General features: G+C 42.1%; 1 protein-coding gene and 1 long non-coding RNA gene across 2 annotated transcripts in view; one reads left to right on the forward strand and one right to left on the reverse strand.

The window, feature by feature from the left end:
- Positions 1 to 270: 270 nt before the first annotated feature.
- Positions 271 to 6,273, reverse strand: LOC137667373 (uncharacterized). Its single transcript, XR_011048785.1, has 3 exons — positions 6,192 to 6,273; positions 4,996 to 5,055; positions 271 to 348 (listed from the first exon to the last, which is right to left on the reverse strand). It is a non-coding gene; the product is annotated as an uncharacterized lncRNA (long non-coding RNA).
- The window catches only part of EPC2 (enhancer of polycomb homolog 2), a 48,951-nt gene continuing 26,732 nt past the window's right edge, over positions 5,652 to 27,870 (forward strand). Inside the window, exons 1-2 of the mRNA XM_068408095.1 lie at positions 5,652 to 6,063; positions 24,324 to 24,483. Coding sequence (XP_068264196.1) covers positions 5,911 to 6,063; positions 24,324 to 24,483 — 313 coding nt within the window. The 5' untranslated portion in view covers positions 5,652 to 5,910. The remainder of the gene's footprint in view (positions 6,064 to 24,323; positions 24,484 to 27,870) is intronic.

Below are 27,870 nucleotides of genomic sequence, written 5' to 3' on the forward strand. Positions count from 1 at the left end.
AGGGTTTTTTTTTTTTTTGGTTGAGGGGGAAGAGGAGAGAATAGGGAGGAGTACTTGTTTGTCTTAAGAGAAATAATAAAAAAATCTCTGCTGACATTTCCTTGTATACAGGGGAGGTTTGGTATTTATACTATTGGCATTATCCCCTTCTGTTCACTTGCATATGTTCTAGTTGTGACATAGAAGCAGCCATTACTTTGAAGCCCCTGGCCAGTCTGCCAACCCCACACGTGAGTAACCAAACCTGCTGCCTTGGCATCATCTCGCTTCACGCCTTCGCTGCAACGTCCGCAAGATCACACCATGGGATGTCGATGCTGCCGCACTGGATCTTCTGTCAAGTCTTGCCTGTCAAATACCAAAAGAACCAGTGATTCCCTCCATGCTGAGCATTTTCAACATTAAGTGACGTCAAATAGGTTCAAAATGCTTTCGGTAGACTTTTGAATGTTTGTTTTTCAGTGGGTTTATCTCTTGAGGCATGGTGATTTCTGTAACGTGAATACGTGTGTCATATTTGACCTATGAATATCCTTATTATTACATACTCTGGTGAAAAAGTATTGCTGGTTTAGAATACCAGGGTTTTTTCCAATGCATCATTTTTGTGTCATATTGTATCCTGCCTATTTTAAAAATCAACCCCAGACTCCTGTGTTTCTGAGCTGCACTCTTACAGGTGGTTTTACTTGATGTTCTACATACACTCAGCGTAAATACTACGTGAGAGAGAGGAATATATACCTGTATGCACGTCTACATCGATGAAGAACAAATTTCAGCCTACAAGGTAAAACTGAATGTCTTTATAAGCACCAATGACCTCTCTTACAAGGAAAGCTTTTGCAACCTCAGCGACAGGTATCTGTTGGGCAAACTAGTTGTCTTGTGTAGTCTGTGTCGTATAAGGCTACAAGGAAATAGTCTGTCGTATAAACATGCGGGTTTATGGAGTATAATTCTAAGACATTCATCTGGTTTCATAATGGCATTGTTGTTAACTTGTTGAATTGTGTCATAGAAAAGCGCAGTCAAGAGTAGATTTACCTTTTGACTAAGGATTCAAGATTTTATACTACAGGAAACAGCTGCAGCAGGTTCCTTAAAAGAGCTGGTGCCCACTCCCAGTGCCTGTACCCAGTGCCAATACCTTTAGACATAAAGCACACTTTCATTTTAAATGTATTTCTTGACTTGGATATTTTTAGTATAAAACTGTTAAATTGGGAGCTTCCTGCTGCTTCCTAGCTCAAGCATATTTCATCATTTTACCTGCCTGCTACAATTTGGGGAACCAGCTATTTTCATAGCTGCCTTTTTATTTAGTTTTATATGGTGTCTGTTGCTGTTGGGCTCAAGATTTTAACTCAGTTTTCAACTCTTATAATTTTCATTCAGAGCTCTAAATCTCCCAAGAAGCTATTCCATACTAGATTTCAGGTTTTGACTGATGGGTTTTGGTGACCTTAAAGAGGAAAATGTGCAGGCTGCCAGTCCCCTAAACCCTTTGAATAATTTGAAATAGAAATGGTTTGGAACAGCTGATACATTTAACTCTGAACATTAGCCACTAAGCATGCTTAGTAGCTACTTTGATCAAGCTCTTTTTCCTGACAAAACCCCCTTTGAAATGAATAGGACAGAGGTTCCTTTCACTTCAATAGGAGTTCTCAGACATAGGGAGAAAGGAGGACTTCATAACCTTTAAAAAGAGTCCCCTAGTCCATTCATATCTCTCCTGGAAAGCTCAGCACTTTCCCTTGTGCTGAAGTTACTAAGCCAGCCTCCTGGCTACTTTTAGGCTCGCTTCTAGTGAAGCTTTGCTTCAACACGACATCAAAACACTCTATAATGAGGCTGCTGCTGCCGCCGAGACAGGAATCCTGAATGTACAATGGCTGTTATCAGTGACAAGGGAAATATTCGTTAGCATAGATTCGTCAGCATCACGTTCCTAATCACATCTTCTCACCCTCATGCAGCATGTAACCAGCATGGTGCAGAAGACAAAGTCAATCCTTCTACACACTTTGTATCCTGATGATTATTTCTGTGTATTTACAGTTAAGTCATTAGCACCCTAAAATTCTAGTTGTCTTTTAACACCATACAATTAATTAAGGTTTCAAACACCCCACAAGGCTGAACAACACCATGCCTTTTCAGAGGCCATTAACCACTTCTGGAATCTCTGTTTCTATACTGTCCATGCCTTTTTTTTTTTAATACTTCTTGTACTTATACGGTAACAACACACACAATAAAGAACTATTCAATGCTCATGACATATCATGTTCTAATAATGTACACTGAGATTTCTTGACATAATTGCCCATAAGTGATGCTTCTGCTTGGTATACAGCTAATGCAGGGAGATGTATATTATTAGAAAATAAAAAAAAAAAAGAAGAAACGGGAAAAACTTGCAAGACAACCACCAGCAATGACCCAGGCTTTAGGCAGCTACAGTGAGAACAAGCATTCCTTGTGTTCCGTGTCACTACGGAGAAGCAGAACCAAAAGGAAGGACGTGATAAAGCACCCGAGCCTATAGAATTCTAACGTTTCCATTGATATATGTGTTCAAATGAAATCTGGGTATTTTTGGTCTATCCAGTCTGCAAGTGTGCATATTCAGTTGAATTATCTCACACAGAAAATACGAAGACAAGTCAGAATTCAACTACTGAACAAATAATTTCATTTGAGACATTGTTTCCTTGATTTATGCATCAAAAGCACTTTTATCTGTAGGTCAAGTATAGGTCACAATTTTTTTAGAGTTGAAATTCTTCAGAAAATCTGTGATATTTTACAAGATGAAGAGACCAGAGTACTGAAAAGATGTATGGTTCTGACTTAAAGCTAAGCTAATGTAAGTTGAAACTTTAGTTCTACCCATGTTTGCCCCTGTGCAATTGCTTTTTTGACTACATAGAAAACCTCAGTATCCTACAGGGCATCATTTAAAAAAAATGCCTTGCTTGTAGAAATAAAATAATGGGATTAGTTTAGGACTAGGAGCCACCTTGAGGGTAAATATGTTGCATTTTTGTTCTTTTTTTTGGTTTAAGCAGTGAAAAAGAACAGAACATGCACACAAAGGGGAAAGGTTATTATTATCTATTGTTGAGCTGTGCTAACTGAAAAAGCAAAAAAAAATCATATGGCAGCGTGTAAAATGCTTCTTTCTTGCTACAAGGGAAGCAGAAAGAGGAAAGTCCTTGTCTTTTAAGTACTTGAGGAAATACTTCAGGAGGAACTGCCCGTTCCGTGCAGCTAACCGAGTCTTTTCAAATGCATATTATCTGTACAGCAGTGCCGCAACAGAATCTGTCATGGCATTTATACGGAAAATTCATGAAACATGAGCTGAAAATGCATTTTATTTACAGAGACTGGAATTCATGCCCCTGCTATGCTCTTTGTCAGCAACTGTAGGGGAAGCTCACGCTTGGGTACAATTTTAAATGTCTGTGCCAAGATGTGAAGGTGGGTCCTGGGAGGTGAGGTTGAATTCAGTTCAGCATTTACTTTAGGCACACATTCCAGTAGCTGATAAAGAAGGTAACTTCAGGCAGTTGCCTGGTGGGGAAACACTCACAGAGCCCCTCTCCTCCTTTCACTAAATCAGTCATCACAATGCAAACCTAACTCCTGAGCTGCTGAGAGCTGCAGTGACCACCCTTGCTACTACCTTTGTCTAGCCAAAACAGCATGACCATTTTTATTTCAACTTCTGGTTTCTCAGAGTTGTTGGGACTAGCTTATTCCAGAGACCTGCAAGGATGAAGAAGATGCAGAGTCTCCAGCTTAGGAAGAGCCCGTGGCTTAATTTGCTTTACAATCCCTGCATTGGTGCTGCACAGCAAGACTGAGATGCCAAAGCTCACGCAGAAGCGTGGTGTAATTACTCTTTGGAAAATGGCAACTGTTGCTGCTACCAATCAATTGTGAATCAGTTTGATGGTATCAAACCGATTTGGGGTGTTGGAAGTTTGGGCACTTCTAAAATGGTGCTGAACTATAAATTCTAGGCTAGAAGCTACACAACTTTTAAATATTTGTACGTTAATTCTAATCCAAGTCAAGAATTGTGTATCTTTATGAATAAAAATATTTTAAGGAAATTGTAGATAAGTGTAATCTGTCACAGTTTTGTTCTCTTGTTCCTTTTCTCATAATTTTTAAAGCTTCATTTGTTCATATGACCATTACTGAACTGATTACCTGATGCTTTCATAGGAGAAGCTAATATAATTTCCAGATCTCTTTTCCAAGCTAACTTGGGTCCATGGCTCACGAGTATAATGTCATTGCTGCTTCTTTCTTTCTTTCACTTGTTTCATCTTCCTTATCTCTCTCTCTCTTGCTGACACAATTCTTTATTCTTCATTTTGTAAATCATGTGTTTATCATGAACAGCACTTGTATTTGCTATATAAAATGAACAGCAATTCAGAAACTGAACCTATTTGGTCAAGCTTTCTTTTTTTAATTAAAAAATGGAATAATGTGCAGTTGGCACTGTGGTCCAACTGGTAACATGGTCAAGTTTTGTCTGCCAAACAGTTCCAGTTTATTCCAGAGACAGCAGACTGCACTGACAACTCCTGTAAGAGCTCTCAGGTGGAGGTGAGAAAAGGCAGCTGGCCTGATCTCAGGGTGTCAAAATAATATGGAAATGATGAGGTATTTGAAGTACTAAAGGTCTTTGATGAAGGGCTTTGCAGACTAAAGTCAATACATCGAACCGATGTGGGATGCTCTGGATCAGTAGACCATGGCTTTGTCCACACGGATAACTCAGGGTTTCTCTTTCCAAGACACCTTGCTCCTGTTTAGCACTGTACCCTTTGAAGAGGGACGAACCGAACAGGAGCGTGGCACTTCTACAGCAGAAGAGCATCAACAGCACACACCACACGGCTACCCCTGAGTAACTCCAGACCTACGGACAGGTCTTTCGTACAAACTTCTGGGCACGAGAAGCACCTTTCGCTGTGGTACACGGAACTTCAGCCCCTCTTGGAGACAGCAGTACAGGACATCACTCTTGACGGGAAAAAAAGAAAAATTGACCGGGTATGAGTTTGTCTCTGAAGCGTTGGTTTGTAACAATATTTGAAGTTAATATTCCTGGTGGCTGTTTTTATTGCTAAAGCGTTTTAATCCCCAAACGGCTACCGATGCGAGCCACCGGCGTGTGCCGAGGAGAGGAGCCCAGGGCCGGGGATGCGGGTTCCAGCCCCGCAGAGCAGCAGCGCGCCCTTCCCGCCTCGCAGTCCCCACCACCGGCGCGGGGTGACCCTCGGTGTCTGTCACCGGCTCCGGGGTGACCCTCGGTGTCTGTCACCGGCTCCGGGGCGGCGGGGAACGGGGGGGCGCATCGCTCCCAGCCACCACCCGACCCGCCCGGCGCCACTTTCTCCAGTCACACGCTCCGCCCGCAGCGGGGGGCGCGGGGGGGGACAGCGAGTCCCCTCAGCGGGCACCGTCCCGTCCCGCCTCAGCGGCCGCCTCACACCGCCGCGTCCCGGCCGCCCCCCTCAGCCTCCCGCCCTCGGCTGCGCGCGCACCGCGGCTGCCCCTCTCCTCCCTCCTCCCTCCCGGCCTCCCCCCCCCACCCCGAGCTCTCGCGTTGGCTGTCGGGATCGCTGGCCGCTTTGGTTAATGTCCGCCATGTTTGCCATGGCGCAGGGAGCGGATCGAGCGAGCCCGGCGCGGATCTAGGGCTGCGGGGCGTGCGCTGTGAGCTACGGGCGGCCCCGCGGAGAGCTGTTCCGGGGCGGCGGGACCCTCCATGGTGGTGCGGGCCGGGTGCGGGAGCGGCTGGGAGGCGGCGGCGAGGCCGCACTGAAGGCCCCCCCCGCCCGCCCGGCCCCGGGGTGTTATTGTGAGGGGGAGACAATGAGCAAACTCTCCTTCCGAGCCCGGGCGCTAGACGCCGCCAAACCGCTGCCCATCTACCGCGGCAAGGACATGCCCGACCTCAACGACTGCGTCTCCATCAACCGGGCTGTGCCGCAGATGCCCACGGGGATGGAGAAAGAGGAGGAATCGGTAAGGGAGCCGCGCAGGGGGGGCACCATTGTTTATCAGACACCCCCCTCCCCGCACGGGAAATAGGCCGCTGGCATTCACCAAGTGCACTACGCACGCTCCCCACCGCAGCGCTGCACGGTTCTTACGGGGCCCTGCGCAAAGAGCGCAGCGTAAACTGCTGTCCGACGCCGTAAGCGGGCCCTACTCCGCCATCTTCTTTGCGTCCCGACTCGCGAGTGTTTTGATTAGTGGGGGGGGGCGGGAGGGGGGAAGGCCTTTACGCTAGCGTAAGAAGGAGGAAGGCGCAAGATGCATCTCTGAATGAGCGCGCGGGCGCTGCGGCCGCAGTTGGCGTAGCGTGCCTTTGCTGCTACCGCTTCCCCTTGTGCGCGGGGAGCGGAGCGGGGCCGGCGGCGGGGAGCGGGGCCGGGAGCGGGGCGGCCCGGCGGCCCTGCGGACGGGGAGCGGAGGAAGCGGGACGGCTCTTTTACTACAGATTGTCTCCATGTGCGCTCGCAGGGCAAGGGGGCTGGAGGGGCCGGCGAGCAGCTTCGGCTTGTAGAGCTCGTTCCCCGCTGCGGATGCGGCGGGAGAGAGAAATTCCCGGCAGTTGTCACGAGTTCGAGTCCTGCCCGTACTTTGTCAGAAGAGACGGTTCGTGCTGCGTGGTGTACATCAAGTGCCAGATGCATCGGCTGGACGTGCTGCATTAAGCGTTAGGCTTTTCAGCGTTTAGATTATATCTAAATAAACCAGCAAGTGTTAAAAAGAAATAAGTGATGCGTGTCCTTCTTGTAGTGTTATAAGGGGGGGAAAGAAAGCTTTTGTCCGCTTAAGTAAAGATAAGTTTCTGGGGTTTTTGACCAGCAGTAGGACAGCACCGCTTTGAAGATGCTCACCCACAGTTCTGGTGTCGTTTAAATGTGTTAATTTGTCTTAATTGATCTTTAAACATCGACTCCTGTGCTCCGTAGAGTTGTATAAGGCTTAGATAGAGGCTGTCGCCTGATGTGTCTGTACTTGTATGTAAAGCTGATAGTAAATGCACCCTCAAGAATTTCTTCAATGAATCCGTGTCTCCGCCTCAGCCGAACCTCTGTGCCTGTGGATTGGCTTTTCAGAGGTTACAGCTGTCAAAGGAGGCTCCCTGCCTTTCCGATTGGTTTCTCTCACTTGACTGTTGATATTAAAAGGGATCCTCTCACCGTTGTGGGTCTTTATTTTTTACTATTTGCCCCATTGTTTTACAATGTGTAATACACTGATCAGTACGTCCCAAAGAGTAAATTTCCACTAGAATCTGGGAGTGTATTTAAAAAGGACAACAGCGTGGTACTAACGAGGTGATCTTGGAGAGTAATTTGGTTTTCTCAGTCTTTAAAGTCTACCTTGCAGTGCCGTGCTTGCATTTAATGTTTATAAAATATGGCTTGTTTTTCAACATGATTGTGTTATTTTGTTAAATCATGTTTTAAATAAACTTGTTAATGGAAAATTGCTATAAGAGTTCAAGCAAGCAAGCTGCGTGTGGACTGCTTAAATGATTGGGAAGAAGATTAGATTTATACTTCAGTAAAACTGCTTTAGTGTTGTACTGAAATATTGCCTTTCTGTAAGAATGAGGTTTATTTTCTCTGCACTGAAATGTAGCTATATTCGATATATTGTGTAACAGCTTCAAAATATTGAAGCAATATATAAGCATAATGCTAGACACATCAACCAGATAAGATTATAAATGGTACTATTAATAGGTTGTTTAGATTATTGCTGTGTAGTGACAGTTTTAATTCATAGGGTAGCCCTTTTCCCAGTGTTGCACAAATAATTCTTTAATGTAAATTTTTGTGGTAGTGGTATGTAAAGGCTGTTGTGGATGACAGTAGTTAAATATTGGAGAAGTATTTAAACAGCTTTTATTCATAGCAAACATTGCTATGATCGATTTGATGTTTTGAAAGGGATTTCTGCAGGGAGAGAGAGATCCACATACTCATTTCTGACATCTCAGTTACTGGAGTGTCTCAAGGCCTTATTTTAGCCCGGACTTTTGCCCGGGGTGCATCTTGTGAAAGGTGTTTGAACCATCAGGGTAGCTGATGATTTGCATTTGCTGTACAAAGACACGAGGCTCTGGCCCCAGGACGCTGCTTTTCCTGCTGTGCCACCCGTGTGAAGCCTTGGTGAAATCAGAAAGGTCTTGTAGTACAGTGTGTCCTGGGGTCACCTGTCATCTTCCAGGGCTGACTTTCTTTGAAAATAACTGTGTGTTTACAGATTTGTGAGATTTAAAGTGGTTAAGATTGACGTGTCTGTCTGACCCGTTCTTTACAACCTAGTCTTGCTAGTGCAGGCGTGTGATTTGCTTTGTTTGTATATACAGAAATGCAAATTTTGGTCTGTTTGGTTTTAATATGTGTTTTTTTTTTTGTGTTGGGGTGTGTGTGTGTGGGGGGGGTGGTTTTTTGTTTTTAAACTAGTACAATCTGTTTGGAACGTGAAAAGGTTTAAAGCCAGGGGAAGGGGGCTTAATGATTATCAGTCATTTCTACTACAATTACTAAAGTTATTTGGACTCTATATTAAAGTGTTATAGAGTCACTGTAGTCCCAGACTGGGCAACAATACACTACAAAAAAGTACACTGCCCAGTTCGTCAGTATGAGCATCTTGGTTTCACTTTTCTTTTGATTTGATCTTGATGAATGTTCTGGAATTATTTCTATTTAAGTATCTTAGAGATTTATATCCACTGGCAGCATTTTACAAATCAGCAGCTCATTTATCTCACTTGGAGATTCCAGCTGTGAAAGAATTAGGCTTCTTGTCTGTAGCATGTTTATGTTAGCAAGTGTTTATAATTTGCCCTAAATTAAACCTGAGGAAGAAAATTGTGTGGGTTTGTTTTTTTGGTTTGGGTGTTGGGTTTTTTTTGGTGTGTGGGGTTTTTTTTAACTCATGTAAGAGAGAGATTACTATTAAGCAAAAGCAGGAAGATATCCTTTTGTGAACTTCAGAAATGCAGCGGGAACATTTCATATTTTTTTTTCTGATGAGTAAGAGTTGTATTTCATAATGCTAATGAATTGTTTTGGCTGGAATGGGGAAAAGTGGCAGAATAGATAAGCCCTAGTTTTGTTCCTTATCGCATAACTGTGGTTTTTATTTGAATACGTATAACTGGAGATTGCTGAGTTGCATGTTGTGGGGGGAAAAATCATGCTTAATAATGAGGTAAATTCAGGCTGAAGGCCTTCAGGAGTAAACTTATGTGAGGTGTTAGGAAGCTAAAAGCATGGTGGTAATTGATGATACCTAGATTGCCCAGTGAAAGTTATCTGAATGTTCATCTCAATTCTTGTTTGAACATACATTCATTTACACCTCAGTTTGACATCACGAGAGAAGGCTGAGGTTATAGAGGGAAAAGTGCATGAATAGCACCTTAAGGACATGGTTTAACGTCACTAAAATGCTGACAGAATACACGTGAGAAGTGACTTTCATTCTCAGTCCTTAAGTGATCACCTCAGGATGATCTTTCACTGATTGTTAAAGATAATGTTCAACTGGAAGTAGTTAACTTGAAGAATTTTTTTCCTGCTTTCTCTTCTGTTCACGCTCTCCATCCCTTAGTTCATTCAGTTTCTCTCGTAACACTGGAAACTCGAAGTGTTCAGCATTTGGCTTGCAAGGCATGCTGGAGCTAGTGATGCTTCTGAAGCAGCATATTCATTCTTTTAAAGCAGAAAGCATTAACTTCGCACAAGCCATAGTTTTTTGTTTATATATTTTTGCTGATACAGTGTAACACACTGAATATTTTTGCTGATACAATGAACTGGAAGAAGAGTTCAGTCAGGAGGACTTCGAAATATGTGTGTACACGCAGAGATATCATTAATTTTATGGCAATGCTTACTTGCTTTTTTTAAAAAAGTTTGTTATGACCCAGTCCTACATCCACATTTTCGTGCACATACTCTTATGCCTAAACATTTTCTTTGTGATTTCTGTTTATAAGATCAAATAATAGTCTCAGTCGTTTCTTGGAAGGGTTTCACCCTGCATGTGCGAGCATAAACACATTGGTATTGGTTGGGGACTTCAGGAGTGCTCTGCTTTTACCCCTTCTGTCTGTTGTTGAAATCATACACATTTTACAGCTTATGCTTTTTGTACATTGCATTAACTGATAATGTAATTTTTTCATAAGGAGATTAATGGAGTTGTTCACATGTTACAGCTAATTGTCAACATGAAGGCAAGTAAGTCTTGTTTGATACGTGTTCTATGCACTGGAATTGGGTTGGGCGTCCGTGCTACCAGCTTGCTTTCTGCAGTGAAATCAGAGTTTGGAGTTCAGTGCTCAAGTCTCCCCTCCAGACACACGATCACATCTTTATTGGGAAGCATAAGTCTTTTAAAGCTGATTTTGTATATGGAAATGTTACAGATGGTTGTTTTCATAGCATGAACAGACTTTTTTTTTTTCTTTTAATCCCAATTTAGCAATAATTATTTATACTAAATTATAGTTGTTAACCAATAGGTGACTTAAAACAATTAACCTAAATTTTATGATGACAATGGTATTTTCTTTTGGAGAGAGATGAAGTTTTGTTGTTAGTTGCGCTGTGGAGGTCCGTGACTTCTAGGAAGGTTCTTAACTCAGTCAAGTATTACAGACTCTCACAGAAAGGGTGAGATTGGAAGGGACCCCGGAGGGCATCTTGGCTGACCTCCCTGCTCAAGCAGGGCCACCTAGAGCCTGTTGCCCAGGACCATGTCCAGATGGCTTTTGAGTATCTCCAAGGTGGGAGGTATCAAATGTGTGAGGACTTCCTTAAGCTTGTTGGTCAGAAGTACCTACCTGGTACTGTCTGATGCACTCAGGTTTAGGTTTAAAAACATAAAGGACTACCCATGCAAACAGAACCTGTTCTAAACTGAGATTCGTATGTTGGATGTGCATTCATAACCTGTGGTTGAACCCTCAAAATTGCTTACAAATGAGGGGCTTTGTAGAACAAAGAAGCAGCCAGGACACCAGTGTGTAAAATAGAAGGTCAACAGAGGATAACTTCAGTTCAAACTGTGCAAATATTCTGTAAAACGAAAACCCATCAAAAAGACTTTAGGAAAGTTCAAGTAAGAAACTCAAAAGATTGTACATCCATGCAAAACTAAGTGAAATCATGACAGCAGACTGTCCTTAGGAAAGAAATGGGGTTTGTTTGGTTAGAATCAACTGGCTTCTGTGTTGGGGAAATGTAATTGCAAGTAGAAGTTTATTTCTCAGTTTGAGTTCAGCACTTCTATTTATTTACTTATTTTGGGTATGTTTGGAGAGTGCTGGGATTACTGAAGTATGTTTGGTTGTAGGTAGCATAGTGCTGCGTTGTCATCTTTATTCATGGAATTTTAAACTTCAGCTCTGTTTGAGACCTCTTCCCCTGCCTTCAGGTCCTGTATTAGTCTCCCTCCCTTTGAGACCTGTCGCATCATGCAGTGATGTTCCTCACGAGTGTACAGTTCAGCTCCGTTTCCCAGCCATTATTCCTCTATCCTTCCTGTGCTTTCAGCTGCAAAATATTTTTGTGGCTAACAGAAACATCCTTTCAGTCCACCGCTGGTACTTTTTAATGTCCCATTTGATAATGGTATATCAGACTTAACACTAAGTAGGTTGGATTGTGTTAGCGTGACACCACAGGGTAGTGGGGATGAAAATAAGCTGTTGATGAATGTGGACCTCATCTAAATGCTACAGTAGCTGAGGATCGTTAACTGGTGAACTGTTAAACTGAGGAGCTTTTGTTTTAATTTGTTCTGGCTGTATTTACCTGGCTGAAGTTAAACAATACAAAGATTTGCTCTTAAGTCTCAAACTCAGGATCAGTTGATTAGGGCTTATCATGCTAACACCTATCAGCTAACCTGTGACAACTGCTTGTGAGTACAGGCTTAGCCTGTGACAAATGTCAAGTAATTTATCTTGGAGTGTGCTTTTTAAGGTACGGCTGAGCCAGACTAACTGTGGTCTGCAGCTAGGAGGGATGTTCTGCTTTTCAGAGTGCTGAGGCCCGTCAGACTCGCTAATGGGAGGTGAAAGCCCACTATGGAAAAGTTGAGCATCCTGTGCTTTCAGGAGAAATGGTAGGAGCGTGTGGGGATAGAAGGCTTGGGAATGGAGAAGCGTGAGACTGCTACGCTTTTGGTGCCATCCTGAGGTTAGATGGGTTCAGCCTATCTTAAAACCACACTCTTAATTGAGATAAAGCTGCGTTTTTGCTGCAGGCTAGTTGTATGCATGGGGTCAGTTAACACCCATCCATTAAACCTGCCCTGACTTGTTTGGGTGCCTGAGCCCGTAGTGGAGAACAATGGTATCTGCATGGATGTTAATTGAGAGTCACACCTCAGGTCATTATGCAGGAACTTTCCCTGATAGGTAGGTTTCTTCAGGATGTGTAATTCCATGATGAAAGCTTAGGAGAGCATTTTGAAACCTGCCTCTCTGTGCTCTGTCGCCCAGCTCTGGAACGTCTCAAATGTAGGTAGCGATTTTTCCTTTTCCTTCAGTTGAAGAAAACCTCGGAAAGAAACACTTTGGGCAACTTTAGTTGTGCTTTGAATTACCTGGTGCCAGATTTCATGTTGCTCCTGCTTGGCAAAATTGAGCAGTAGTCAGCGTTGTACAACGCTGTGTTGATTGAGATCAGTTGAGATGTCCCATTTGAATAACTTAGATCAACAGACATTAAATCTGCTTATATTAATCTTGACTTTAATTATTTTTCATAAGAAAGATAATTTTGATTGGTGCTGGACATTCAAAAGGTTATTTATGATTTGTTTTGCCAACAAAGCTAACAAACTATGCCTTGTTTATACTTACTTGAAGAGTTATATGCCTTAGCATATTTATCCTTCTAACTGTTCAAGTTTTTAAAAGATAAATAACACATTAAATATTTACATAAACAAAATTACAGTTGAATCTTAGGTGTCCCAGAAGCCATTGGTGGGGAAGGTTAATTGTAGAACTGAAATTTTTGTAACAGGTAGAGAAGAACTGAACCAGAACTGAACTACTGTGTATGGAAAGGAGTAAGGAGAGAAGATAGTTTTATGAAACTGAAAGTAACAGCAGTATAGACTGTCATCATTTTGTATTTAATGTTGACTAGTTCTGAGTCAAAGAAATGAAGTATTTTGGAATATACTATTTTAAAGTTCTGATTTGAATCCATTTTGCAAATTCCTACTTGTTAATATATAATAATCACCGTATATAAAGGTGTTGGGTTGAAATACTGTCTCTATTTGTAACAGAAGTGCCCTAAATATAAGGGAGCAGAAGTTTGCAGAAAAAAAAATCTTGAGTTCTTATTTTTCCTAATCTACTTTGGTGCAATTCTAATAGTGATTAATAGATTTCCATCAATAAAGTACCTAATCCTTTAAGGTAAAAAAAGAGATTACCACACCTGATTCTCATAGTTTTTTTTTAAAAAAAAACCTTATTTCTTCAGAAGCCAACAAGGAAATGCCTGGAGTAAGAATTTCAGACTTTATTAAATACAAATATGCCTTTGGTCTGTTATTATTTTATATGCACACTTCAGAGTGGAGAGAGTAGGTGAGTTGATACCAGAGATGTATCCTTTCAAATAAGTTACTTGGAAAAAAAAATGCCTTTCCCCACTGGTAGATGTGTGAGGACAGACCTGGATTGTTTCCTCTGAAGTTTGGTGTGCTCAACACCTCACCACTATGTCTGCTTCAGTAGAATTTTTCTCTATAAGGTGTTTTCTCACGTTTATGTCATCTTCAGTTACAAGAAGTTAAGGCTCACCCAGCTTGCCTTGTGAGACTGCTCTCCAGTTCATTACATGTCATTTTTCGGTCAGTTTTCCATATCAGTAATCTCATCACGTCCCCTGTGACACACAAAGGAGGTCATGTACGTATCGATTCTTAGCCAGTGTATTTATAAATGCTTCCTTCCCCCTTTTCCCTAGTTGTTTTGTTGTTTACATTTTAATTTATAATTTGGTTTTCTTCGCTTTCTGCCATTTTTATGGCTGCAACTCACACTTTTTATCCGTTTGACCAGTTGCATAACAAAAACTATTTGTGCTTTGAAGCATCCTGGTAATGTCCGATTCCCCTGTGCTAAACTTAGATACAAAGAAAATGCTGGGCATCTTGCAGAGGTATCCAATGACTAGATAAGTAAGATAGAGAGACACACTTATTACAGAAAGTTAAAAAATAATAATATATGTTTCTTGAGTTAAAGGTGTTTGAGTTAAAATGGAATTTTGTAGTTAATTTTTATTAATTTTAATTCCTACCAATTGCTTTATGTGTACTTGTGTTGTAATTTTTTTTAACCTTTTTCCAGGTTGTCTTAACTTTAGAACCAATCTCTGATATCTCTTTTTTTTTTTTTTTGTTACAATATGATGGATTTCTGTTTGGTTCGTCAGGTCTTCAGCACTCCAGGTTCATCGCTTTGGTGATGACATTTGTTTTAAAAACTCTGTAAAATACAGATTCCCCAGCATTGGTGCGTGTACCTCAGTGAAATAAAAACCCATAATAAGAACTTTGGATCTTGCTCCTGGAAAGAAAATGTTACTCCCAAGTCAGAAGGTTAAATGCCTAGTGCAGTAAGAGAGGGAGAGGTACTGTAAGCAACTTGAATGTAAAAGTTATACCTGAAACTTCCCAGGAAATTGCGTTGCTGATGAAGATGAAATTAACAGGCTCATTTGGTGCTCAGACTCTTGGTAACTTGACTTCAGTGCTAAGGCAGTAAGTTCTGCTTTAACCACAGAAACTTATTTTTAATATATGTCTTCCATGTAAGCAGCCATATGTGTTCACACCTCTTGGTCTTTGCCTGCTGTAACCAGCCTTTAGGCTCCTGATGGGCACCAACAAAACGAGACTCCACTTAACCTGTGTGTCACAAGTGAGAGCTGATGTTTTGGAAGGCCAGATCTTGAATATTAAGGTAACACGTTTATTTACTAACAAATACCGTAGAGCACGTGGCCTCAGACGTCTTAGCCACGTGAGGCTCTTGCATAGCTTCAGGTGAGGTTTCTGTGCTGGGACCGGGAGCAGCGTGTGTTGTTCTGAAGTTGTTCTGAAGTTGTTGGGTAATGCAGGTCTCTAACCGTGGGATGAAGCGAGGCAGCGGCCCCTACTGCACTGCCTTGCCCAGGTCCTCTTGGCCTCCCAGCAGGTAGACAGCAGATCCCATGGGGAGCTGTTCTCAGCTTCTGCTGGAGAATTTCCAGTGTCTCCTCTCCTGGTGACTCTTCCTCCCCTCCTCTGCAAGGAGCACAGTTTTGTGACCCATGGTCACATGAAGGTTTGAATGCCTGGAGCCAGGAATCAAACTGAGTTCAGATTCTGTGTATAAATAATATTGTATTTAATAAAGGAGAAAACTAGTTGTTTTGGTAGATTTAGATTGGATATTAGGAAGAAATTCTTTCCTGTGATGGTGGTGAGACCCTGGCCCAGGTTGCCCAGAGAAGCTGTGGCTCCCCCCTCCCTGGCAGTGTTCAAGGCCAGGCTGGATGGGGCTTGGAGCAACCTGGTCTGGTGGAAGGTGTCTCTGCCTGTGGCAGGGGGTTGGGACTGGATGGGCTTTAAGGTCCGTTCCAACCAAACCAGTCTGTGATTCTATGATAATCTCAGCCTTTTAAAATACATTGTAGGGTTAATTACATGAAAAATAAGAGAGAATATTTATATGTAGGTGTATACCTTCCTATCCCAGTTTGACCTGGAACAATCAAGTTATGCAAATTGAAGCAGACTGTAAAGAACAAATTGCATCTGAGGAATTCCTTTTTATTTTAACAGTCTTTTCTGTGTAAGGTTGCATTTGTTAGGTGGTGAATGATACAAATGTGCCACAGGGAGCTAGAGGAGGGCTCCTTTCTGTGTCTTTGGACTAGATGTTACATTATTTGTAATAATTTTCTCTTAAGGTCATGCAAAGGCATTTTGGTGAAAAAAGGTTCTGCTTTTCAGGAAATATCCATTTCTCATAATTCAGCCTTTCCATATTCAGCCTTTCCAAAAGGAATTTTTAATTCCTTTGGAATTAATAAATTTCAATTTAATTCATTGTTTTAACAGTAATGCTATTTTTAATAATTCATTTATAGTCACATTTTGGCAGACTGGAAACTTGTATAATTAAATGCAATTTAAAATACAGTGCTCTAGTTTGGTTTTTTTTTGACATTTCATAAACAGTGACAGTTTTGTGTCAATGATCATGAATAACGAACAATTATTATTTGTAGGAATGAGAGATTGCTCATGTTCTCATACGTTAGTACTGTCCCACTCAGGAGGGTAATATGTGGGATGTCTCACAGTTGTTTCATGTCCATTATTGCATAGGATGATTGAAATGGCATTGTGTGCTTTTTCTGCATTAAACTTATTTAGAGTTTGCTGGTTTGTGGTTTTTTTTTTTTTGTGCTGCAAGGTTAACTAAAGAAACACAAAAATAATTGCGATATTCTCTGGTTTCTCACTTCCCCTACACCTCCGTCAGTGTCTCATGGGCTAATTTCCACTCTTATTTCCTAGCTTGCCTGTAATTACTTTATAGTGCTTAAATTGGCTTTGGTCAGACTGCCAGAGGGAAGTGAAGGAATTTTTAGGGGTCCAAACTGGATTTTTCTTCATTTAGATACACAGCTCCTATGTAGAGCTATCTGTGTAGACGGGAAGTGTCATCCAAGGGTGTTGGGCTCAGTTAGGTGTTGCTGGTGGCCCTTCTCTTGTATTGTTCCAATCTACATCAGCATTCTTGAGATAACGTTCAGGTGATTTGTCTATAATGAGGTGATTTGGATGTAAAGTGTTCACAGGATGGCTTATCTTTGGTTTTTAGGTAGCACTAGCATTGCTTTGTGAAATTACGATTGTTTAAGAACTGGAAAAGGGAAGAAAGTGACAGAAAAGGTTTTTTTTTTCTGTTGGTTTATTCGTTCACTCACTTTTGAAATAATAGAGTGACTTTAGAGTAGCTCTATAATAAAAATTTTACCCATTCCACGGACTTCCATGAATTTTTAGGATGATGTAGTCCAATTTTATTCACTTTGCCGCTGCCTCCTTCTTGGAGTCATCTGTAACAGCAGCCTACCATTAGTACATTTTTTTTTTTTTGCCTGAAGTCATAATTCAGCAGAACAGAAAGCAAGTGTGTGGCAAGTGGTTTAGCAATTATTTTTTTTTTTTAAAAAAAAAAGGATGGGGGTATCATATTGGAAAAACATGATATGGCCAAAAGTGAAACTGAGAAGTGGTTCCATGAGCCCTTTGCATATTATCAACTTTGCTAATTCACTAAAATACTTGTTTTTCAAAATGAACTGGAAATAAAGCAATGAGCTTCTCCTAAGATACTCACTGCTGTCTCAAGGGTGACGATTGCTGTGGTGCATAGATGGGTTTTCAGCTGCTTAGATCCGCTTTCAGTTGTGATAACGTTAAGGCAAGAAGACAGTCATACTTCATGTAATTGGTCATAATTTTGTTTATACTAAGTTGGCATGTCCAGGAATCTCTTTTTTAAAAACAAAAACAAAACCAAACCCCTTGCCAGTAAGCTGCTAACAGGTCAGTAGGAGTTTCATCCCATTTGTGTTGTGACAAATGAATCCTTGACAATGTCAAGCTCTTTGTGCACTGAGGAGGGTAGCTACTGGCCGTGTTTTTTGTGGCAGTTAAGGGTTGAGAGGGTTAACAGCAGAAGAAAAGATGGTGCTTGAGTTGACATTTTTGTCTTGGGAATCTTTATTAAAAAACAGGGGAAGGGTGTGTGAGGAGGGAGCAGATAATAGGCCTGTGGCTCTAGGAGGGGGAGAGGCTTTTGATCAAAGTAGCTTTTGAGCTTCAGGACACTCCTTCCTGTAAGTGTTGTCAACAAGTGTTACTCGCTGGGGTTGACACCTTGCAAGATGAGTCTGCACATTTGGGATTAAAATGCTATACTTTTTGTTTCCGAATCTCCCTGTTAAATATAAAAATGTCAGTTAATTTCTATTTCTTAATTTGAATATAATGTTAAGCAAATAGGATCCCTAGGCTTTAGTAAGTTTTCCTTGTTTTCTTTGCTTTAATTCGGTTCTTGATTGCAGGTAGAATGGAAGGCTGGCTCTAGGCTGGCCTAGAAACAGCTTGTTTTGAGTAGGGAAAGCTGTTAATAGGTTCACTTTTCTCTTCCATCATACTTACAGTGGAGTGATACAGAGTTAAAGCCATCTGTCTTGTTAAGGGAGTTGATCGTAACAGCTGAGGTGTGGTATGTTGTGTTTTGTTTCCCTTAAGTCTGGGCAACATCTGTCAAGATATTTCTTTCATTAAAGTCTACAGTGTTGCAAATATCTGATGTAAATTGTGTGACCTGAAGCTCTGTTGGGAAAGGACTGGCAAAGAGGAAGTTATTTTCTCAAACAGTGTCACAGTAAACTGTAATGTTTCATTACAGATATGTTTGGTCCTAAGGTTCATCTTCTAGGGTGTCTGTATCCACTATGGAATTGCTCATTGCGGTTTCATAATTCAGACAGACCAGCTTTTGGGTGTGAAGACGGTATTCAACCATAGGCATCTCCAGCTGTGCTCATCCAAAAAACTAGCACATTTATTTAAAGCATGATAAACTCTGTTTCAGAGAGAGTACTGTGGGGGATGGCAACAGGGAACTTAAAGGATAAGGTAAAAACCAAACTGGTCTGTAGGATCCAAGCGCTCTGTTTTGCAGCAGTGGAATAAAAGAGAGTACATTGGTAGATACAGTTCTAATGGGTAAAAATAATGTTCAATATTGATTGTTGTTTCTCTTAAAGCTTAACAAAAATAATCTTTAGGAGAATATTACCTGTTGACATTACTTTTGTTGAACTTTTTTTCGTAGTGAAGAAACTCTCAGACAGAAAGTTTAGAAAGAGCATGAAACCTGTGGTATTTCAGGGGTGAAAGGATGTAGCAGTGAAGGTACCTTGCTTTGATTTGGACTTTGAGCCTGGTTCTGAACCTGTGCAACCAAAGCTAAGTGTTTTTTAGGTACCAATGTTGTAGGATTTTTTGGTTTTCCCCTCTGAGGAAAAATTAAAGCAAGGATTGCAGTGTCTCAGTGTGGATTCAGAGGTGTGATTTCAAGTCTTGTTCTGGACTAAAGGTGATACTTACTCTCTCTGTCAAGCCTGTTGTGAATGGCTGTCAGATCATTTGGGCTGGAGCTTCGAAGGTGGTGGTGTGAGACTGCTGGGTGCAGTGTGCTCTTCTGTGCCGCTCCGCACGGGGTGGGGGGGTTCACGCTGGCAGGACAGGCTGTCTACACCAAGAAAAACAGACTGGATTATATAAAGTCAGTGACTTGAGCAATTTGCTGTGAACTGTTGTCATTACTGTTATTGTACAGTGAAGGCATCTGCATGGCTAAAGTGTATCTAGAGAGATGAATTGTTCATCTCCAGTTCACTTGGAGAACAATTTTGTTTTAACGCATAAATATGCTAAAGCAGCAGTATTAGATATACTAAACATTTAGATGTTTCTAACTGTGTTACACTGTTGGAGAAATAGGACCATCTCAGCTGTATTTGTGTGAAACTTTTTAGTCACACGAGTGAGAAAGGAGTACAAGTTAAAATATGATGTATGTCGTTCAAAACCATAAGAAAAGGTGAAAAATAGACAAAAAGATGGATTGGTATGCCAGTTATTAAATCTATCTTTAAAAACACTTTTTTCACGTTTAATAAAGCCGTTTAATTAGACCACCTTTCATACAAAAGTCTTCAGAGTTTGTTTAAACAGAACTGCTTCAGGAGTTAAAATTTTTATTTTCCTTAACTTCATATTCAGTAGAAAGATTTATTTTTCCCTAATGTTAAAAAATACATAGCTTATGTCTCTTGAAGCTCTGCTTGATGAGTGACAGTGATACTGGTAAGACTTTTGTGTTTGAAAGCTGTGTTATGCTTGAAGACTTTTTATAGTAAAGTGAGTACTAACGTCTATTGTCAGATTTTCTGTGGGAACTCTGTGCTCACTAGCAGTGTTACAAACACTGAGAATCTGAATTACTCACCTGCACTGTTAATGGGCTGTGGAATGAAAAGGTGTTTTGAATTTTGGTTGCTGTGTGTCCTTCACTACTACTTCTGAAAGTTAAACTTTATTTATCCATTCATTACTTAGGCCACTGTGGGGTAGTGTGGCTTCTCTACAGGTTATTTCACAGAATCACAGAATCAACCAGGTTGGAAGAGCCCTCTGGGATCACCGAGTCCAACCGTTGCCCTGACACCACCATGGCAACTAGACCAGGGCACTAAGTGCCATGTCCAGTCTTTTCTTAAACACCTCCAGAGATGGTGACTCCACCAGCTCCCTGGGCAGCCCCTTCCAATGGCTAATGACCCTTGCTGAGAAGAAATGCTTCCTAATGTCCAACCTGAACCTTCCCTGGCGAAGCTTGAGGCTGTGTCCTCTTGTCCTATCGCTAGTTGCCTGGGAGAAGAGGCCAACTCCTACTTCACTACAACCTCCCTTCAGGTAGTTGTAGACTGCACTAAGGTCACCTCTGAGCCTCCTCTTCTCCAGGCTAAACACCCCCAGCTCCCTCAGCTGTTCCTCATAGGTCAGACCCTCCAGACCCTTCACCAGCTTGGTCGCCCTCCTCTGGACTCGCTCCAACACCTCAACATCTTTCTTGAAGTGCGGGGCCCAGAACTGGAATCCTGTTGTAGAATCCTGTTGTAGAAGAGTGTCAGGGTTTGTTTTGTTTTGGGGGTGTGGTGGGGAGCTGTAAGTTGGTCAGCTTCAGTTGGTTGGCTGGGTACAGAACGCATCCTCAGCAAACTTGTCGATGATCCTACGTTAGGAGGAGTGGTTGGCTTGCCAACAGTGGAACGTCCGCCTTTGTGGTCCCTGAGAAACTTGAGGACTGGCCCAGCTGCAGCTTTGTGAAGATGAGTTAGGAGAAGCGCACAACTTCTGTACCTGGGGTGGAATAATCTGTGCATCATATAGGCAGGGAACTGCCTGGCTGGTGGGCAGCACTGGTGGAAAGGATGGACCAGGGGATGGGCCAGCGGTGTGTATGCACTGTGTGACTAAGGCATGCTGGAGACTGGGTGATGTTAGGAGGAGTGTGGCTACTAGATGGAGAAGTTCTTACGCTCCTCTGCTTGCCAGTGGTGAAGCTGCTCTTGGAATGCTCTCTCCTGTTACTCTGCTTTCCCCAAATTTCTCAAAGATGTTGAGAATCTGGGAGATAATCTGTCAGTGGGCTGCCAGAGTGGCTAAAAGCTTAGAGTGTAGCTGCTCTGAGGAGAGGGTGAGGGAACTGCTCTTGCAACTTCTGGCAAAAGAGCATTAGTATGTCACTGAAATAGATTACTTAGAGGGGCTGTGGAAACGGGGGGGTTTCAGGCCTTGAAGAAGTCATGGCTGTGTATGTAGTGTTGGAGATAATTGTCTTCAAGTGGGCATTGAACAGAGCCTTCACGAGTCCTTCCCAAGAGCATTTCTGTGGTGGTGCTGTGTTAACTGTTAGGAGACAACTCCAGGGACATCAGTTGAAAGCAACACAGTAATGAAACAAATTTTATTTTACTTGAATTACTTACTCAGCTCTGTGAAGCTCTCCAAGACACCTTTTAATGGTGGAGTGACAGATTTACTCAGTATGTAGTAACTCAAGCAGATCACATCAGATATTTGATTGCACGCTTGTCTTAATTCTAATAGCATTCACTTGGGAGCCTGATAGTTTGATTTAATGTTCCTTCATCTGCTACAGGAGATTCCCAAAGCTGCTCTTCAAGTCACTGATTTGTTATATTCTAATTTTGCAGAAATTGCATTATTTGCGTTTCTGCAAGATCTTAATATTTAGAAGGGTGTAATTTATTAAATATCATTTACATATTTTTAAGTATTTGCTTTCATTCACTACCTTTTTTAAAAATAATGTTCTGTAGAATTAAAGAGGGAGAAATCCTGTTCTTGAGAGGATTTACCAAGCATGTAGCACAGAATCTCTGCGTGCAAGACTGCCCTGTCTGCCAGACTGCATCGCAGTCGACTTACCGAAACGCTGGCTGGTTCTCCTGTTTGTGGTGTTGATGCGTGACCTCACTGGTGTCAATCGTGGGGAGGGGTACCCTGAAAAAGCAAAAGAGGAGCTAGAGTAGCAAAGTTGTCTTTTTTTTTCTTTTTTCTGTTCAGAACAAATACTCTTTCCAGCAGTCAGGTGTGTGGGAATGGCTAGAGGATAACCTGAAGCCCCTGGAATAGGCAAGGTAAGGTTGCATAGATCTGTGACAGAGCTGAGCTTCAGTTTCACGTTGATATTCTTCTGTGTCATCCTCCCTCCCCTCAAATTTTGGAAGCTGGAGGCAAGAACGCTCTGGTGGGAGAGAACAGTGAAAGGGGAATGAAACTTTCAGGCTCCTGGTTCTGCTAGACACTAGTAGTTAATCTGCTAGGAGGCTGCAGTTTGCTTGTTTGATATTTGACTTACACGGATGGAGAACTCATTGCTTAACTTTCCCAAGTAAATGGCTGTGGTTATTTAAGAACTTGTCCTGGTGAAGACTACCACTCTTCCTCTTTGCTGGCCACATAGAAGGCGACATGTGCCAACTTAGCCATTTGGAGTCTTAGCGTGAGACATTTTTGTAATCAGAATCAGAATCAACCAGGTTGGAAGAGCCCTCTGGGCTCATCGAGTCCAACCATTGCCCTGACACCACCATGGCAACTAGACCAGGGCACTAAGTGCCATGTCCAGGCTTTTCTTAAACCCCTCCAGAGATGGTGACTCCACCACCTCCCTGGGCAGCCCCTTCCAATGGCTAATGACCCTTTCTGAGAAGAAATGCTTCCTAATGTCCAACCTGAATCTCCCCTGGCGAAGCTTGAGGCTGTGTCCTCTTGTCCTGTCGCTGGTTGCCCGGGAGAAGAGGCCGACTCCCACTCTGCTCCAACCTCCCTTTAGGTAGTTGTAGACTGCACTAAGGTCACCTCTGAGCCTCCTCTTCTCCAGGCTAAACAACCCCAGCTCCCTCAGCCGTTCCTTATAGGTCAGACCCTCCAGACCCTTCACCAGCTTGGTCACCCTCCTCTGGACTCGACCAAGTTTAATGGTTTAAATGAGTAGACTGCACTGGAGGGTCTGAAGCATACACATCCGCTCTACAACTGCCAGCCTCTGGCTCAAGGAGGGAGACAGTAGCATTCAAAACCATCTTGTCATCTGACAGTCTGCCAGACAGGCTCCTCTTGTTGCTGGTCAGTTCATACCAGGTGTGCTGCAGAGTGCACTGAAATGGTACACACACAGTAGCATGAATCACAATACTGCGTTTGTGCTGGTTTTCTTTGCCAAAGTTCAACACGAGTATTCATGAAAAATCTGTGGAAGAAAAGCCATGGATTAGTGCTGACTTGCAGCAGTAGATGAGTTTCACGGAGTTAAATAATAAAATTATGTGTGAAAAAAATCTTTATAAATGAATACACCCATTGTGCTCTGTGTTTTACTTGAGATGATTCTGTAGCGATTGACTCCTGTCCTGTAAGAATAAAATGAAGTGATACCTGTTCAGGGAGTCTGTGCTTTTCAGGTGTTGCTCTGGGAGGACTGCTCTTAACTAGCTGAACTTCTGAAGAAAGCAAGCTGGTAAGAATTGCTGGGTAGACAGGAATGATGAAACTAGCTATTATTTTGATTTGAATCTGTTGCTTATAATACTTTAAAGGACTTACTATGCATCTGTTAACTGATCGTGCAGAAATTTTCTCTGTGACAGGTTTTGATGTGTTTGGCTTGTACTAGCCCTCATTTTCTCCTACGGTTATTTTGTGTGGTTTGAATGTTTGACTTTTTCCCAGTCTGGTGGAAGGTGTGTGCTATTGTCTGACCAAAGGGTTCTTTTCATCTCTTTGTAGTCCTGCCTTACATTCACCAGAGCTCTAAGATTCCTATCAGTTAGGAACCCCACAGTACACTAAATGATGGAGAACATGTCCTCTGCTGTCACTAACCTGGAAGCAAGTGTCCTGCTGTCCTCTAAAATACAGTAAAGCCTCAACTCTTTTATCTGGGTCTCCTGTAGAACACCAGGAAAGCAGCAGGAGCAAAGGATGACTGTATGCACTTCTATGTACTAATACCTGAATAAACAAACTCTTAAATTTTCCTCTTGCAGGAACATCACTTGCAACGGGCTATCTCAGCACAACAAGTTTTCAGAGAAAAGAAAGAGAGCATGGTTATCCCAGTCCCTGAAGCGGAGAGCAATGTCAACTATTACAATCGTTTGTATAAAGGAGAGTTTAAGCAACCAAAGCAGTTCATTCACATTCAACGTAAGTTAACAAATGTTGGTTTTGTTCCCCCCTCCTCGCCCTTTATTTAAATAGAGTAATCTTCAAACAATCTTGAGGACAAAGTTGCTACAATATTCAGAAAGTGAGAGGACTCAAAAATCCAAGGGGGATTTATATATGTAAATTCCAGTCTCTCTTCTCAAGTTCTGGAAGAATTTAAGGTTGAAGGTAAATGTGAGGTTTTTTCCTGCTGTATTTGTTTCTGGGCTCAGTGCTGATACTGTGTGTCCATGTCCAGTAGCTGCAAGCCTTATCCTCTCTGTTGGCCATCCAGTGGTGTTGATCAAGCCATTCTTTTTTTTTTTTTTTTTCTTTTCTTTTTTCCCCTAATCCTGAGAAGGAATAACTGAACTAGCCTGGCTGTCTCCCAATTGCTTGTACTAATGCAGGGAGTGGAAGAGCGGTTGTCCTCCTTGCTAAATTAAGTCTGGAATGCTTGTTAACTCAAAAGTTCTGTATAAATGGAGATTAATAACATAGAAGAGTTTTTGTAATGAAATCAGCCGACATTCTGCTGATCATATTAGAGTACCTGAAGGTTCAGTTTCAACTGTGCTAACAGTGGAGTTCAAGCTATTCACTGCAGCATCAATGTGTTCTGGGCTATGGGTAGCAGGTATTTTTCTCTGTGTTTTGCTAAAACTATAGAGTTCCCTTTCTGTAGGGAGCTCTGAGCTTATTTGATAGGTGAAGTATTCTTTTTGCATGAGTTTAGCTTCCTATGTCTTAAAAGATCTAATTAATTAATCTAAAATTGTGGTTAATTGTAGTGGATTAATTTTAACACTGTTTTTGGTTGATATTCTGTTGACAAGTGACACACATTTATAGTTCAGTTGTTCCTTGGCACACAAATAATGTTTGTTCTTTGCAGCACGTGTTTCTAGCGCTATATTTTGTGACTTGGACTTCTCCCAGGAGTTACCTTCATAGCAAAACCTTAGATTAGGTCATCGCAGTGGCTTGTCAGTCCTTATGGTAAAGCACAGATTCAGTCCTGGGTCTCTGCAGAGAAAACTTCTCTCATCACTGGTTCGTGTTTTTGGTTCTTAGTCCGAGTGGAAAGTCTGTTGACAGAGGTGTGCTAAAGCACCTCGAACAGGAATGTGCTCCTCAGTTGTTAGTTTGTGGGCTTGTGCAGACAGCGGTGATCTTACTGAACGTCGTCTAGCCAGGCAGATTATGTTGGTAATCTGTTCCTCGCATCCTTTTTTCAGCTGCCTCAACAAGAGGCCGTTGACCTGCATGTGGATTTGAGCAGAGAGAGCGTTTTACGTTGGTGTGACATCTGCTTATGCACATAACTGAAACTGAAGTTAGGCAAAGGTACTTAAGCCCAAACCCAGCTGTGTATTGAAGATCCTTGCATCATTTCTCACTAACATGGTGAAGTCTCCCATTTTTTCCATCTATTTTTCAAAATAATATGCTCAGGATCCTCTGTGATACAGTAGAGATCATACTGGTAATGTGAGAAGCGAGCTAAAGGAAATAGATTAAGTATTTCTCTCCTTAATAGAAGAAACAAACCTGCAAGCAAGGCAGGTTGAATTAACTGAAATGAAGCTGCTTAATAGGGAATGTATTTTATTCTTTTCTCTGTTGGGTGTTGCCAGAAACACTGTAAATATTGTTAATAAACATGTCTAAAAGTGTTAAATGTATTATGCCAAAATATTCTTTGTCTTGTTGAGACTCACAGTCTTTCTGGACAGAATTACAGAAGGTATTTGAGCTGAAGCTAAACATAAGATACTGCTCCAAGATAATTTTTCCCACATATTCTGGTTGGAGTAGGTGTGATACAAGGCAGCTTTATGCTGCATAAACTGCTTAGAAATTCTGTTTTCATGCTAAAAGCACAAAGAGCAACAATGCTTAGTTTGGCCAGGGAAGTTATGTAAACTGATAGATGCCAAGAGGCCGCGTACTGTAATCCATACTTACTGGTGGTTATTTCTAGCAAATGATGTTTTACTGTTCATCTGGTAGCCAAGGATTTTAATATTAACTTTACTGGTATAATTCTTTTATTTAGACCAGTGGTTCCAAGCAGAGAAAAGTTAAATGATAGTGATACTTCCCCTGCCATGGTATTTCGGTGCAGGTGGGGAGTGCTCTGTTCATCAGGCACTGCAGACTTGCCCTTGAGGTGATGTTTTGCTGCTTTGTTCCTGGTTTGGATATAATCACCATGATGTGGTTCTTCATCTGCTCCTGGTCAGCCCAGATGTATCTGCTGCCATCAGGATCAACACTGCCTGCTCCTTTCTTACTGCCAGTGCCTTCCTGGTGGTAGTTGTGTGCATGGGTGAGCTCACTCGGGGAAAGGGATCTGGCAGAAAGCTTATCTGTTGGTTTTTGGTTGGGTGAACCTCTGTATTTACCAGTTCTCTGTCTTGGCTCATTCCAGGATTGCTGGTGTTGGCACAAGCAAGGTGGTAGGAATGTGGCTTGCTGGGGAAGGAAGTGAGTGGAACCGCTTGCTTCAGTGGTAACTCACGCCTGTGTCAGCTTAAAATGACTGTGGAACCACAGCCTTAATTTAGTTAGCTAAGTGAAATTAGTTAATGTAGTTAAGTTAAACCCAATTTAATGTAACTTAAATTGCTTTTCTGTAAGTTAGTATAAACTCAGTTCCTAGGGGAGCTCAAGTAAAGAAAAGCAAATACCTCTGACAGGTACTGCCATCAGGAGTGGTTAAAGTGGCAGAGGATGTAAACTAGATGTTGGTTTTGCAACAGCAATTAGCAAGCCCACAAGTTCTGAGCGTTCACATGAGGTAAACTTTACTGGTAGGATCACCGGGGCCCTGTCCGACAGTACAATGTAGAAACAGGCAGTGTGGAGAAATGCAGAAGTTTTGGGGTAGGAAAACTGGATTCATCAGTCAATCACAAGAATCTCCCAGGAATTACCAGGAGGAAGGGATGTAGACGATCCATTTTTAACTACATGAACTAGCAGGTTGGTTGTTCTTAAAACACTAACTGGTAGCAGGTCATCTGAAATACGGTGCTTTCTGTGGCTGAGTCCAGTTCTGCACTAATTCTTGCAGGCATGAATGGACAGTTGCATCTGTTGCTATGGCAGGGGCAGAAACGGAGGGGGTGATAGTTAACATCACACAACACATAAACCACCCGTGTCTTGTGGTGGCTTTTGAAGCCAGCAAGCTGCCATACTATAGGGGCCAACTCCAGGGTGAAAAATGGCTTTTTCTGGAACCTGTATAGTTCACTCGGTGTTTGGGAAAAGAAGAAAACTGGTGATAAAGGATGTTACTGAAAGTATGTTTCAAAAGGTAGTGATGGACAAACTTCAAGGAAGGAGGACGCTTCCATGAGTGTCCCAGAGCTGTGGTGA

Source organism: Nyctibius grandis, chromosome 9 (assembly GCF_013368605.1).
Source record: "Nyctibius grandis isolate bNycGra1 chromosome 9, bNycGra1.pri, whole genome shotgun sequence".
In the NCBI taxonomy this organism is placed as follows: domain Eukaryota; kingdom Metazoa; phylum Chordata; class Aves; order Nyctibiiformes; family Nyctibiidae; genus Nyctibius; species Nyctibius grandis.